General features: G+C 39.5%; 1 protein-coding gene across 1 annotated transcript in view; it reads right to left on the reverse strand.

Annotated features, from left to right (window-relative positions):
* tenm4 (teneurin transmembrane protein 4) overlaps nucleotides 1-14,021 on the reverse strand; it is a 160,453-nt gene that overhangs the window by 16,163 nt on the left and 130,269 nt on the right. The window contains 3 exon segments of the mRNA XM_020614720.1: nucleotides 3,429-3,601; nucleotides 8,283-9,160; nucleotides 13,332-13,486. Of these exon segments, the coding sequence (XP_020470376.1) occupies nucleotides 3,429-3,601; nucleotides 8,283-9,160; nucleotides 13,332-13,486 (1,206 nt within the window).

Raw genomic sequence — 14,021 nt, forward strand, 5'->3', positions numbered from 1 at the left:
AGGGAAACTCACTGTGTAAAACAAAACACAATATAGAACTGTACAACTGACTCACTGTTTTGAGTTATCAATTACAAATAGGGGTGTTTTTGTTGAACAATACAACACAATAACCCTAGTTGATTAATACAGGTAAATTATACAATTCAGTTAGTAATAATTTCAGTCATTAAATGTCTAAGCTCTATTGAATAAGTTAGTAGCTACTCTATAGTACATAGTGTCCAATACTTTATGCACAAAGAGACTAAGTGCAATATGGTTTCACACTTACATCTTTATTTTTATGGCTTTATTGTTAGTTCTACTAGTTCTAAAATTAACACTGCTGCAAATAGCAGTGTTCATTTTGACACCTGGATTTGAGTTCACTTTAGTCTTAGTCTTTTGATGAAAATGTTTATTTTAGGCAAATTTTGATCTTTGTTAGTTTTAGTCAATAAAGCTAAATACATTTAAGTCTGTTTTTGATCATTTTTAATATTTACTGTAGGCTATAGCTTTGTCATCCTGGTTGTGTACAGTCACCATGGTTGAATATGTTGTTCCCATCTATCTTGAGGGTTGTGGAAAACGGTGCTTTTGTCACACAGCGTCCCTCTGCTCTGCAGAAGCTGCACTCACTCACATTAGTACTAAAATCCTCTTCACTGGGTTCAGCTTGAGAGGTGACACTAAAGAGTCAGAAAACAGTGAGATTTCTGCAGCGAACATTTAGAGATGATTTATGGTTGACTGCCCACATTAATCCTGGAACTGACTGATAGCAATGCAAAAGATATCTGACTGAAAGGAACATTAATGTTACATCCACAACATTTCATGTTAAATATCCTACCGGTTCACATGGCGTGCTGCTGCATTGTCCTAGTGTGTCCCAGTGGGTTATAGATGAAAATGATTCATAAACCTGTTTCTGCCAGGTAGCGCTAATGCCAGGGACAGAATGTTACCAAATATAAGACGGTAGTGAAACACATCCAGAGGCTTTACTCCTGAACAAGTGATATTTTGGCTAGTTGAGGAAACTGTTTTACTGATCAGCATCTACAGTTTGCAGTTCCACAGATGCAGTATGTTTAAGTTACTTCATGTCCATCTTTCACATTATCATTTACTTTTTGTTTTTGTTTTCAACCTGAAAAATATGTTGTCCAAAAATATTTTTCATCATAGTTTTCATTAACAAAATTAACACAGATTTGCAGGATATTTAAATTTGGCACATGTATATTTGGTGTATATGTTTAATGTATTATATTAGCTATTGATGACTAAACTAGATAGGAGTTGCAACCACAATTTTGAAGATGATTACAATAAATTTTACATGGAACCGGTTTGCATTCTTTTGAACCAGCTTCAAATAATGACAAGGTCAACAACTATAAGGTGGGTCCAAGGACAAACACACAGCCAGATGACCAGAAAGGAATCTTAAAGGCAGTGCATTCATGTGTTATGTGATCACTCGCTTGCAAGCTTACATAGTAGACAATAGTGAATTAATTAAGAGCAGAGTTCCTGGCGCCACTCTCCTCATGAGCAGATGTCTAAGACAAGGTCACAACATGGAGGTGACCAGTACACTGAGCAACAGTGAGAAACCAATGGGTGTCATCTTACTGTTACAGACAGTTTTGCAGTGAGTCAGTAGGGCCAGAGGCTGAAGTACATGTTCAAATCTAAATGTAATGTTAGCAGATGATAGCGTGTGGGTGGGACAGTCTTTTAAAAATGAAGCATGCCCAGAATGTTCAAAGCTATCAATGATCAGTGAAGCAATTGGTCCGGTAACAAACAGGACACCAGAACATCTAAATGTGTAAGACAAATCAGGTGGACTTGGCCACAACATCAGTTGCCCTTTGCCTTCATCTCTCTCACTAAATTACCTAAACCTGGAGGAGCTGGTGTGGGCCACCAGCATCGTGTTTTATAAATTGCTTTTATGACAAAAAATAAAATAAAAATCAATATTTGTTTTCATTCTGGTAAATGGGAGTTGCAGTTACATTTTTTTTTTATTAAAACAGAGGAGCAATAAATAGTACTGTGACTGAGCTCTGTAATTTTTAAGTAGGGAGACATTACATCTTCATTAAAAACATTATTTCTTTTTAAGCCCTGGATATATTTTATTTTTATTTACCCTGCCTCAGCTCAAAGTAAGATAAGAGGTGAAAGGAATTTTAATTGTCCTGCTCAAAGCACTGAAAAATAGAATTAAGAAAAGTCAACAGGATGCAAATGTTCAGAATCTGCATCCTAAATATTATGGATAATCCAGAGACACATGCTTACACACTCATGACTGCTATGTGTAAACTGCACAAGCAGCTGTACTATTAACTGACAGCAAGCCTGCGAACATACAGTAGGCAATCGCTGAGACTAAGTCTTACCAAATGGAGGTCTCTGTTAGAGCAAATGTCTGTGACAGACGGGTGACAAATGAAAGAAAAACCCAACATTAAATGTCTTAGTAAGGTGCTGGGCCACCACGTGTCACTGGAACGGCTTCAGCACACCTTGGCATTGGTTCTAAAAGTCTCTGACCTCTACAAGAGAGATGAACAGCATTCTTCCAAAAGATATTCCCTCATTTGGTGTTTTGATGACGGTAGTGGAAACCTTGTCTAAGGACACACAGAGTCGATGTGAAAGATCTAGCAGCAACAAAGGCAGACTGTTGCGTTACCTCATGTTACCTTTGTCTGGGTCAGACATGTTGAAAAACACATTGCACAGTCTACAGCCAACTAGCATGTATGTTCTGCCCTTGGGTGAAAGAAACAACTTCCCCAACCAGCAGGTCGGGCTGTATTTGCCATTTAGAAAGGGAAAGAAGAAGAGCCAGACTGCTGAAGTGCAAATGTAAACAAAGCAGCTCTAGTTCAACACAACTGCTGTTTATAGCTGCTTCTAATCGAGAATATGTCTGATAAGAAGCTGCAAATGGCACTGCCGTTCTCTGTCCTTGGTCTTTTGGTTGTGGAAGAAGAAAGGAGGTTGTAGAGGGAAAACAACAGGAAACCACACTAAATGGGCGAAGTCATGGATACTACAGCGACAGGCTGAAGGGACTTTTCCAAAATGCTCTCTTCTCTTGCACTGATTGGTTAAGCCCCGACAGACGCTCACTGCTCACCCTTCATGCCCTGGGGATGGGGGCCCTGTCATCCAGGTTTTGCCTTTAATTTGTCACCCATCTATACATATTTAAACAAATAACAATACAAATGCCACAGTGCAGTGCAGGAAAATCCTTTTTATGATAGTTAGTACCTGATCATAACTTTACAGATAAATACCAGAAATGGAAAAAGTTTTACTGCTGAACTAAAGCTAAACATTTTGGCACTTCCTCTGACAAAATACCATAAAAATACCTGCTTTACATATAAGCTACAGAAAAAAACACTCACCCTGCATGAGGGTGTAGAATGTGCCGGAGGCTGACAGGTTGGTGGTGATGGTGATATCCTCTTTGTTAGAGCCCTCTGTCTGGATGCGGACCGAGCTGTCAGCGTCTGTACGGTAGCTGCTCACCCGACCCGTGGGGTAAGTGATGTTAGTCAGACGCCCGTAACTGTCATACCTTTAAAGAAATACACCGATATAAGCAAAAGAAGGCAAAGGGGCATGTCATCTAAAACTGTGCATAAACAGCAACTGCAGCAGAATCATAAACAGTGTTGTGGTGTGTAACACTTACTGAGCCTTCTTTAGATTTGTTAAATAATAAGGGAGCAATCATAAATAATAAATACAAGTCAGGAAATGCATGTAGGCTTACAGATGTGACTAAAGAGTTGCTCTGTCACCTCAAATTTACTGTAATTATAAGTTACCATCTAGAATGATGGTAGTGGTAATTACAAGTAGGAAGTGGGAGGTTTTTGTAAAGACGTTTTGCTTCTGGTGTCACAAATTGTGAGACTGTATCAATAGGGGCAATAGACTGAAATAATAAAACTCAGAACTATCAGTTTCAATCACTGAAGCATAATCAACAATATTGGAAGTTTGGCTTTTTGGACCCATTTATAAACATCTGCTTTCACCCAAACTTGTTTAGATTCCCCTCTGTCCTCTAGCAGGTTGTTTTGGATGTTATTAACATAAAATGCACATTATTCATGGAAACCAATTCTGATTGGCTGATGGTGATGGCCCATGACCAACCAGTCAATCAGAATAGGACATAATGAATAATGCAAGTGCTCTTACACTCAATCTTTACCTTGCATAATGGCTGCAGCTGGAAATGCAAGACAGTGTATAGAGACACCATGACTAGGATTGGGAAGTAGAGGAACCTGCTGTTGCAGGATCGGGTGTTTCAGAAGGGTAGGATCATGGTTGCCAAACGAAGTAACAGTTCAAGTGTGGCCAAAGGCAGCTAGCTTAGCTGTAGCATAACTATTTTCATTTAGCTGAGAAACTCTCCCTATGTTTTCAGCGTAGCATTGCACAGGGGGTGGGCTTATCCTCACATATCTGATTTCACACCAGGGTGAAACATCACACCAGGTCCTGTTTCAACACTGCTCACTCCTAAGGTGGGAGATTTTCAAAATTTTAAATAATGTTAAAAACACCATGGCAATAGAGTTTAATAATCTGACAGCAGAGAAGGTCATCTGTCATCACCCTAAACCACCTCAAAGCTCATTTTGCATCATACCAGTTTTTTAAGAAAGCTAGAAAATAAGTTTGGACTTTTCTAGCTCTTCCAACATGATCTGCGATGGATTGGCGACCTGTCCAGGGTGTACCCTGCCTTCGCCCGATTGCCGGCCGGGATTGGCTCCGGCCCCCCCGTGACCCCGTCCATGGATTAAGCGGTAGAAGATGAATGAATGAATGAATGAATTCCAACATGATGTGAATGTGACAAGTTTGTAAGTAACTTTCGAAGGATGGAAGCAAGCAACAGAAAACAAACAAAAACAACTATTGGCAATGAATATTTATCATAGCCAGGATGATAAAGCACACACCTTTTCATATCTGGCAAACTGCTTATTAGCTTAAACGATTAGTGATATCACCTAATCTCATTGTACAGTCTATGAAATAGGAGCACTGAAGTGCAACTCCTTGGAGAGATGCAGCAGCTACCTAGCCTACAAATCAGTCAGTTCATCACATGCAGGAACATGAGTGGCCAGATTGTTTCATTTTGCACAGAGAACACATCAGCATAGAACAATTTGAAATCTTTCAGACTGCTAGTGTTCCAGAATGGGAGTGAGTGAACGGTACATTACTTAGAATGAAGACTTTTATCTGCACGCTGAATACAGATAGGAAAGCCCTCTTCAATGATGCTGCCTGCCATAATAAAGCCTCTAATAAATGAGATAGCGGGTGCTGGTTTACAGATATTTCCTCAGCACTGCCATCTCAAATATCCAGTATGGAAAGAAGTGTGAGAGGAATCATCTCCAAGAGATAAACGCTATCTGATTTCAGCTGTACTAGGGACTGTGATTCTTAGAAGCATTTCAACCCAAGTCCTTCACTTCAGGAAATAATAAATAGAAGAGTAATTTATATCTAAAGCGTTTGATTTCTTTTGATATTGCTTATATTTTATCATCAAGATATCCTCTCTGTTATCATCAATGAAAGTTTTGCAGGGAAAGCACTTACAAGTTACACGGCATTTTACCACTTTCCACAAGATAGAAATCTCCTTTCACAGTGACACTGTACTGTATGCCCCTGCTTGATCACTGACCCAAACAGTCTCTGTCTCAATTAGGGCCTTGAGCTTGAGCCATTCCTTGGGCTTCACTGCTGAGCTCTAATGGCTCTGGCCTGCTCCAGCTCAGCTGCCTATTATTGTTGCAGCTTGCTTTCTTTGGACAAGAGGGGCATGCTGAGGCAGTGTGCTCAGCAGAAGGAGAGGACTGCTTTCCCCCTGGATGGCCATAAGTCCATTCAGATCGCATCACGTCTGTGTCACATGCTAGCTCTTTGACCTTTCACGCTGGGTCCCAACAACATATCAGTGCCCCCTCCAGTATACCTAACCTTTGTTTTATGTAGTTAGTCTCATATTTTCACTTTCTCTTGCTGCCTTAAATTTTCAGAACATGTGACTGATGCCCGTGGAGAAAATAACATGAAGGCAAACGCCATGTGATTGCTTCCACCTCATTAACAGTTGTTTTACATGAATTAACTGTTATTATTGATATATTAAATCAACGTAAGAACATTTGCTTGAATCCAGCAGCTAAAGCACACTTGTTACAAAACAGAAGCATTGCTACCCTGTTAATTGGAGGCTAAGAACAATTAGGCATCCTTCAGAATGCAAATAATTAATTATTTTTACAATAAGTATAAATACTTGCCATTAAAAAAAAACAAACAAAAAGTTAAGCAGAGCAACTGAGCAGTTTTGATGATAGCAAATTATTGTTTTGATCAGGTGGTGGAGTGACCTTCAAGAATAACTAGCCAGATAATCTGACTTTCTTATAGGTAAACATGAAGAGAAGAAAAGGCAATGAAATGCTTTTAATAAAAAGGATGATAATGTTCACCTTAACACATTTCTAAACACATAATTATGATTCTGAAAAGGAGACTATTTTGTACTTTCTGCCAACATGCATGTTTAAAAAAAGGAAGTGAGCAGGTGATGGCTCAGTAATGTTAACATTTCTTTTTTTGAAGTTGTAATGTTGGTAGAGAGAAATGTGTCATCATTATTTCCTACAATAAACCCAATGTAATTTATGTATTAGAGGCTAAAACTCTAGGCTGTCACTTTGTCCTTTTATCCAAAGTGCTTTTAATTTGCCTGTTCACCCATTCACACACAGATGCCACCGAGCTACCATGCACAGCCCTATTGGGAACATTTTGTGGTTCAGTGTCTTGCCATCGGATGCTTTGGAGGACCTGGAGATCAAACCACCAACCCTGTGATTAGTACTGTAGACAATCAGCTATCCCTCCTGAGGCAAAGCCAAGCAAAGATCCACTTCTAGAATAATGTGTGTATGGCACAGTATATTTATTTTGCTCAGATTAATTGTAACTAAATAATATATGTATAATAGAAACATCATGAAAATGCTGCATTTATTTTTGTGTTCTTTGTACGTGAGACTTGTGACATATTCGGAAAATTTTGATTAACTGTTGCTTGTATTTCATCACACAAAGGCCCTTTGTGTCACTGGTGTTATACCATCTCTGTCTGTTCTTTACATAATAGGCAAGAATATGCTAAAACATGATAATAAGCCATTTTACAGAAAGTCAAAGAGAAATAATTTGGAATTCCAGCCACCCACTGGATTTGTTGAAGCCGTGGGCAATTCGCGCTACCTTGAGAAATGCCTATGCATGGCTGCATTAGTGCCATTTACACTGCATCGTTTTTTCACTACAAGCGTCTAACATGACAACCAAATCAAACAAAGGTGATAAATGTCTACTCAGATTAAACAGAGCATCTGATTATGTATCAGAGGGTTATCTCCCTCCAGCGAGGTGTGACAGATGTCTGACCAGCCAATCTGCTTAATCACACTTTTTGGAATGACATCCAGTTAGCACAGTGTCCCTTGGTACAGTATTTTAAACTAAGGAACAGATTGCTCTATAGAAGTCAAAAGAACATGAAATCTTGAGCTCCAGTGCTGCAGCATATGGGAGTGCTTTCAACTGTTCCCTGATAATATGTGGCTTGCCTCAATCAATTGCTACCTCTGGCTATTCTATTATGCTTATATTGCTGGGTCTTGTCGCAGTCCTATGGGTAAAAAGTACTTGCCAGCAGATATGTTGTTGCTGTACCTAACGACTCCAAACAATCAATAGTCTGCAGTCTGTCACTGTGAGCAAAGGTGCAGATGGGTAACATATCATCCGGTAATCCTATTTGCTATGATAACAGCAAATAGGATTACAATCATACTTTCACAGGTCTTGTATTCTGATTGTAACAGACATCCAGGCATAAGAGGGTAGCGCATATGCTAAAATACTAAACTCAGGTGTCAAGAACTCTTCAACTTGAAACATTTACTCAGTAAAACATCTTAGTGCTACCACAGATACAGTGCAGAGCTTCCAGTTCAGATATTCCAGAAATGACCTGGTGTAAACTGTATACTGGATTTAAGGGATTTAATAGATCTCTTAAGTTGCTCTCTGGGGGGAGGCAGTAATCCATAACCAGCTTAAGTAGGAGCCAGACTCTGGGTAAAGATTATAAAGGTGTTCTGTAAATGCCTCTTACTGTTACTTACTCAAAGAACGTTGTCCATCCATTTTCATTTGTCTTAGTTGCTAGAAGTCCAGAGCTCCCATGATAGGTCATTACAGCTAGCTCCTGACCCTGAGCAGCGACAGTTTTAAGGACACTGTTGGTGCCAATGGTGAACCAGAATGTCTGTCCATCAGGGACCATCAGCCACAGAGGCACTCCTGTCGTGTCTCGTTGGATGATTATGGTGTTCTTGTTCTTATCAGTAATGCTGCTCAGATCTCCTGCCCCTGTGTAGGTCAGATTGTAAAGGTAGTCTCCTGTAGTCAGGCTTTGGGTGAAAATATGGCTGCCATTGGAATCAAACAAATATAGTTCATCATTAATGGGAGAGGACACCTCATACATGCTGAGGGGATTCAGAAAGGGTTTGTTTTTCCGCACATAGCGGATACGAATGTTGCCCAGATCTGCAATATAAAGCTCTCCATCTGGACACACTGCCAGGGAGGAGGGTGCATTTAGCTTGGCATCCTTGGCATAGCCTTCATCTCCAGAGTAGCAGTCACAGTTGGCATCATTCTTGCAGTCACAGCCACTCTGCGCCCCAGCAACCAGGGAGATTTCTCCATTGGTGGACACCTGTCGTACTCTGTTTATTTTCTTTTCATCTGACTCAGCAATGTACAAAATGCCATTGTGGGACACAGCTAGGGCATTGGCAGACTCCAAGGTGGCATGGATGGCCACTTTGCTCATGAGGAAATGGTCAATCCCAGGCACTTGGCAGTGCATTGGTCGACCTGCTACAATACGGACTTGATGGTTTTCTGAGATCTGGAGTACTACATTGTTGTCCAGGACATACAGGGAGTTGTCCATGGGACTCACTGCCAGGTCTGTGGGCCACTCAAGACGCACCTAAGAGGAAAAACACACACAGACACACACATATCAGCTTCAGGTTACAAAAACAGGCCAAGCTCTTATTGATCCACACATTTTTCACTTTATCACAGGGAAACAGTCCCTCAAGAGAAGAATCACTGAAAACTGCTCAGAAAAAAATCTGCTGCTGTGAAAAACATGGGCTATCTCATAGCCTTTGCTGGAAGCAAAACAATTCTTGAAACAATTTATTATCTGATAAGGAGGAAAGTAACAGCTGGTGTACTGTTAAAAAATTGGAAATACAAACACGATTTTTAAGATCAAAGATGATAACAACGGTGGTGAGGAAGGGCAGACCGAGGAGAGATCATTCAGATGATCACACTAACTGAAAAAGGCAGAGTGAAATTGATCACGGGACACCTGAGGACTGGGCTTCTGCATACTTCACCTCTACCAAGTCACGGTTTTTCCCTGCTTTGAGTTATTAATGTTGTAATGACAAGAGATTGCATGAGTACTTCAAAAGAAACTGGAGCACACTTACAAAATGAAAGCCTACCCTGCCTCTGGCCTCCTAAATTATGACTTATTGTTCCGCTAACAATGTATCAGGCTTTTAACAAATTGGAATGATTGGATTCATCCAATTTACCGTCTCCCTCTCACTTATGATCCCAGGAGGAGCTCTTAGGAACATAATATGTGCCATATTTCAATAGAAGCCTTGGAGCACAAACAAAGGAGACTGATTAAAACCTAGACCAAAGTACAAAGACAGGTTTGGATTTTAGGCAGTCTTTCAGATAAGAGCTGTCTCATCCCTGTTTTGGCAAAATTTTCCTACAATTGGGAAATGGGACAGTGATTGGCTTTATGTAACTGTTAGTACGTTTGACTAATTTGTCATAATGCAAATTGGAAAAACCTTAATTAGTAGAAGTGACAAAAGAGAACTGTTAATAGTATAAATAAATTGTTACCTTGACCACTATATCACAGTCTTTAATTATGCGTGTTGGAAAATAATTTATACTTTAGTAAGTAGACCGCTAAAAGAAACCTGCGGGGTGTTGAGTGCGCTGTGTGAGTGTGTATTACCGTAAATAATGGACAACAGAGATGCTATTTGGCATCCACATAATGTCTGTTATTAAGTAATAAATCTACCAAAAACTGTTCAATAAAAAAAGCTGCAAGTTTGTGACTTGCAAATGAAAAAACCTGCAGGTTAAAAATGCCACAGGGAAACAGTTTCCAGCAATATATGTGGAAACAATCAAGGTAGACAATAAATTTGCTTTGTTGTTACACACTAGTCTGCACAGAGGTCCTAAAACACAAAATATGGCATTCGATAGAGCACATAATAGAAGGTAGGTACAATAACCGCTAATAGCTTTCAGTTGTCCATATTATGTCTTTTATTTACCTGCTATTTGCCCATTCCTATGAATTTAGACAAGAATTTGATGGAGATGATTATGTGAATATTTCTAGACTCGTGGCACTGGTCACGTTCTGAAGCCTGTCACTCTTTAGGACTTGTCCACCTTTATTTGAAAAACAGATGTGAGCATCATACCAGCTAATATCCTAAAAACCTCTCAACATAACATCAGCCATGAAAAAACAAAGGTTTGTATAATGGGACGCCACGGCCACACAGAACAAACAGGAGACTGGTAGTGGATACATGCTGTCTTTCATTGAGCAGAAAATGCATTTACTTGGGAAATGATGGGGAGATTTTCAATTTCTTAAAACCTATTTCTTGTCAACACTGGTGATTAAATATTTCATGAGCCGGAGTGTGCAGTGGCTCGGGGGAGCTGCCTGTAAGGAGGTTTTCACGCCATTCTGACTGATAGGGGGCCGCCGAAAAAACCCCCCCCCAGCCCCAAAAAAAAAAAAAACAAAAAAAAAAAAAAAACATTCTGGTTTTCTGATTTGCACCAACACAACACAAAACTATTTTTAAATGTATTTGAACTAAATGACATTTTCCATTAGCAATATCTTTATTCTCGAAGCAGCATGATGCCTGTCTGAAGAAGGGTAATATGTCAGCATTTGAAATTCCTCTCAGATTTGAACTGAATGTCACAATCAGAGCCTTAATAAAGCTTTCTGAAGCTGCTAACACCCTTGAAATGTGTTCAAGGGATCTTGTTTTAAAACATGTCTAAGTCTGAACTCAGCAGGGGATGCAGAAAAAATTTTCAAAACTTGAAACAGAAAATAGATTTGTGAGACAGCGAGGACTGAAAGCCTTGGATAAACAAACTAAAAGATTGTTGAATGAGGTCACACTCTTGTCCTTTGGAAAAAGTTAAAAGAAAAAAGATTACAGAGCTGTACAGTGAATGAAGGGTGAATTTAGCTATAGTATGCTTACTGCACAGGTAAGATAAAAATGACCCCACCATAGGTAAGAGAGAAATTTGACATTTTTTTGTCTAGTGATAACCACTGTGATGAGCCTGGTTTTAAGTGAGGAGTTGGGGGTGTTTGAAGTAGGAAGCTATGTGCCCTGGATGAATTTTTAATGGATGCTTTTTACTGTCTGCGTGTCTCTGGCAGCGCTTGTGTGATTTGTCATCATTGTGGAGTTGCAGTCAGTCTGCCTGTGTCCTCTCTGCTGTGGAACTGGGATGGTGAGCATCTATAGGCGCTTGTGTTGGGGGAGGCACGAGGGGGTCGAAGTTCCCCTGGGGCTGGAAATGGGCAGCTGGAGGTTTTGCTCCTTCCACTGAATAAATAATTTCATATATAGAGCAAGCTTATACCCACTGGCACTCGAGGCCCCCCAGGGGTTGATTGCTACAACAGGATGGGGGGAAGAAAAACAAACAAGTGCATGCACATGGAGAAGCACTTAAATATCAATCAAGTCTTATCATTAAAGCCCAGGAATATTTTTTCATAGGAGTTAAACCAAAACAGCCAAGCATGTCGATGATGCAGACAACACACACAGTTCATAATTGTAGTTTTTAGATTTCAAATTACTGCTATGGCAAGTATGACAAAACAAGCCCTAGTGACTTGGTTGAAAATTATAATGGGAGAAAAAAGGAAACAGTTATGCAAAAAGTCTCTTGTCATCTCCAAAGAGCATTCACACAGCTAGAGAGTGATGTGACCCTAGTGCAGTATCCTTGCCTGGAGGATGTGTTCTGTCTGGTTTAGCAGTCTGGTATATTTGTGTACGCGTGTGTGTGTGTACATATGTGTGCACATGTATTTGCGTGCATCAGTGGGTGTGCATGTAACTCGTGAGCCAGTAAGGTTACAGGTCAACATCGTCATCCCCTTCAGCTATAGGTCAATGGCCTTCTGCATTTGGGGACCATAGTGTCACCTCTTGTTTCCGCTTGGCTCTTTACTCTGCTGTGTATGATATCCTAGTTCCTATGCATCCCCCAAGTCTGGTTTGAGTTCAATTAAATGTTCATTTTCATTTTTTATTTGTATTTGTGTGTTAATGATAAGATGATTTAAACTTTGTCCAGTAATTCACTAGACTGGCACAGCTGTGATTAAGGCTGCTTTCCTAATTTCACAATCATCTGGACTAATACACTCAGCAAACCCAGACTATCCTTGGTTTAATGAATCTAACATGCTCCTTTCTGGTCAGAGATGCAGGTTTTGTTGAAATGCTCATGCATTTTATGTGAAATAAACACGCATAAATAAATTTAGCTTTTAAAATAATCATACTCTATATTGTATTTTGTGTGTTATACTTTTATTTTTTTTGAGTATTCTGCTGTCATATTGTATTTTTATGTGTTTTTCTTTCTACCTTGCTGCCCAACTAATATGTTCTTGTGGGGTAACAAAAGCTCTGACCTGACCTTCATTATTTCAGTCATTAGCTTTTATCATTCATGACAAATCACGGGTCTATACATTTTTCTTACATGGGCTTAAGTGAAACAATATTTAAAGGAAAACAGCATTTAGTCAGAAAACCAGCAGGAGACTCAAAATAGAACTTCCGCTATCATATTCTTAGCAACTCCTGTGAATCTAAATACTGGCATCATACAGTCAATAAACAAATGGGGATCAAAACTAAACCAAAGGCCACTAAATTCAAAGCTTTGAGCTACAGAACCAAAAGCTCAGTCAAAGAGACTGTGCAGACTGAAAGACAAAAAGACACATGCTGCACAGGTCAGAGAAGTTATACCTGAGAGATGTCCATCACAGCATCGCAGCTGAGAGGTCGGGCAGAGGTCAGGTCATTGAAGCCCAGAAGAGTAGAGATAATACCATTCTGATCAATCCTGCGAATCATTGTCCCATCGACAAAGAAGATTACACCATATTTATCCACTGTAATTCCTGCAGATAAAAAGTCACCAAATGGACAGAAGAGAAGAATATCTGTGACTTAATGTGAGGGCAGAGCACAATTACATGACAATTAAGGACTATTCACTGCAATGAAAATTAAAGACTAATCATGGCAATGAAAACTAATACTTGGATTGATTTTTTCAATCGATAATGGAGAACAATAGAAACATCACAATCGATGAAAAGCACTGTATGTATTGATTCAATTACAACTAAAATTTCATCAGTGCAGTCTCTTTCTTGCTTTCAGCCCTAAACAACAATGAAGCTGAGAATACCTTAGCTTTGCTTTGCACATCTCTGCATTTTTCTTTTATTTCAAGGTCTGACAAACAATGTCCAATGCAAAGCAAGTCCCACATTTCAGAGGGACTTAACGTCAGTATATATGAATCACAATGCCATCCCAGTGGAGGACAAAAAGTAAGCATGTGATCTAATGACTAATGCATCATCCAAAAATGGAAGCAACAAAAAAAAAAAAAAAAAAAAACAAAAAAGGGGATGTTGTAAAAAAAGA

Source organism: Monopterus albus, unplaced genomic scaffold (assembly GCF_001952655.1).
Source record: "Monopterus albus unplaced genomic scaffold, M_albus_1.0 scaffold150.1, whole genome shotgun sequence".
Classification (NCBI taxonomy): domain Eukaryota; kingdom Metazoa; phylum Chordata; class Actinopteri; order Synbranchiformes; family Synbranchidae; genus Monopterus; species Monopterus albus.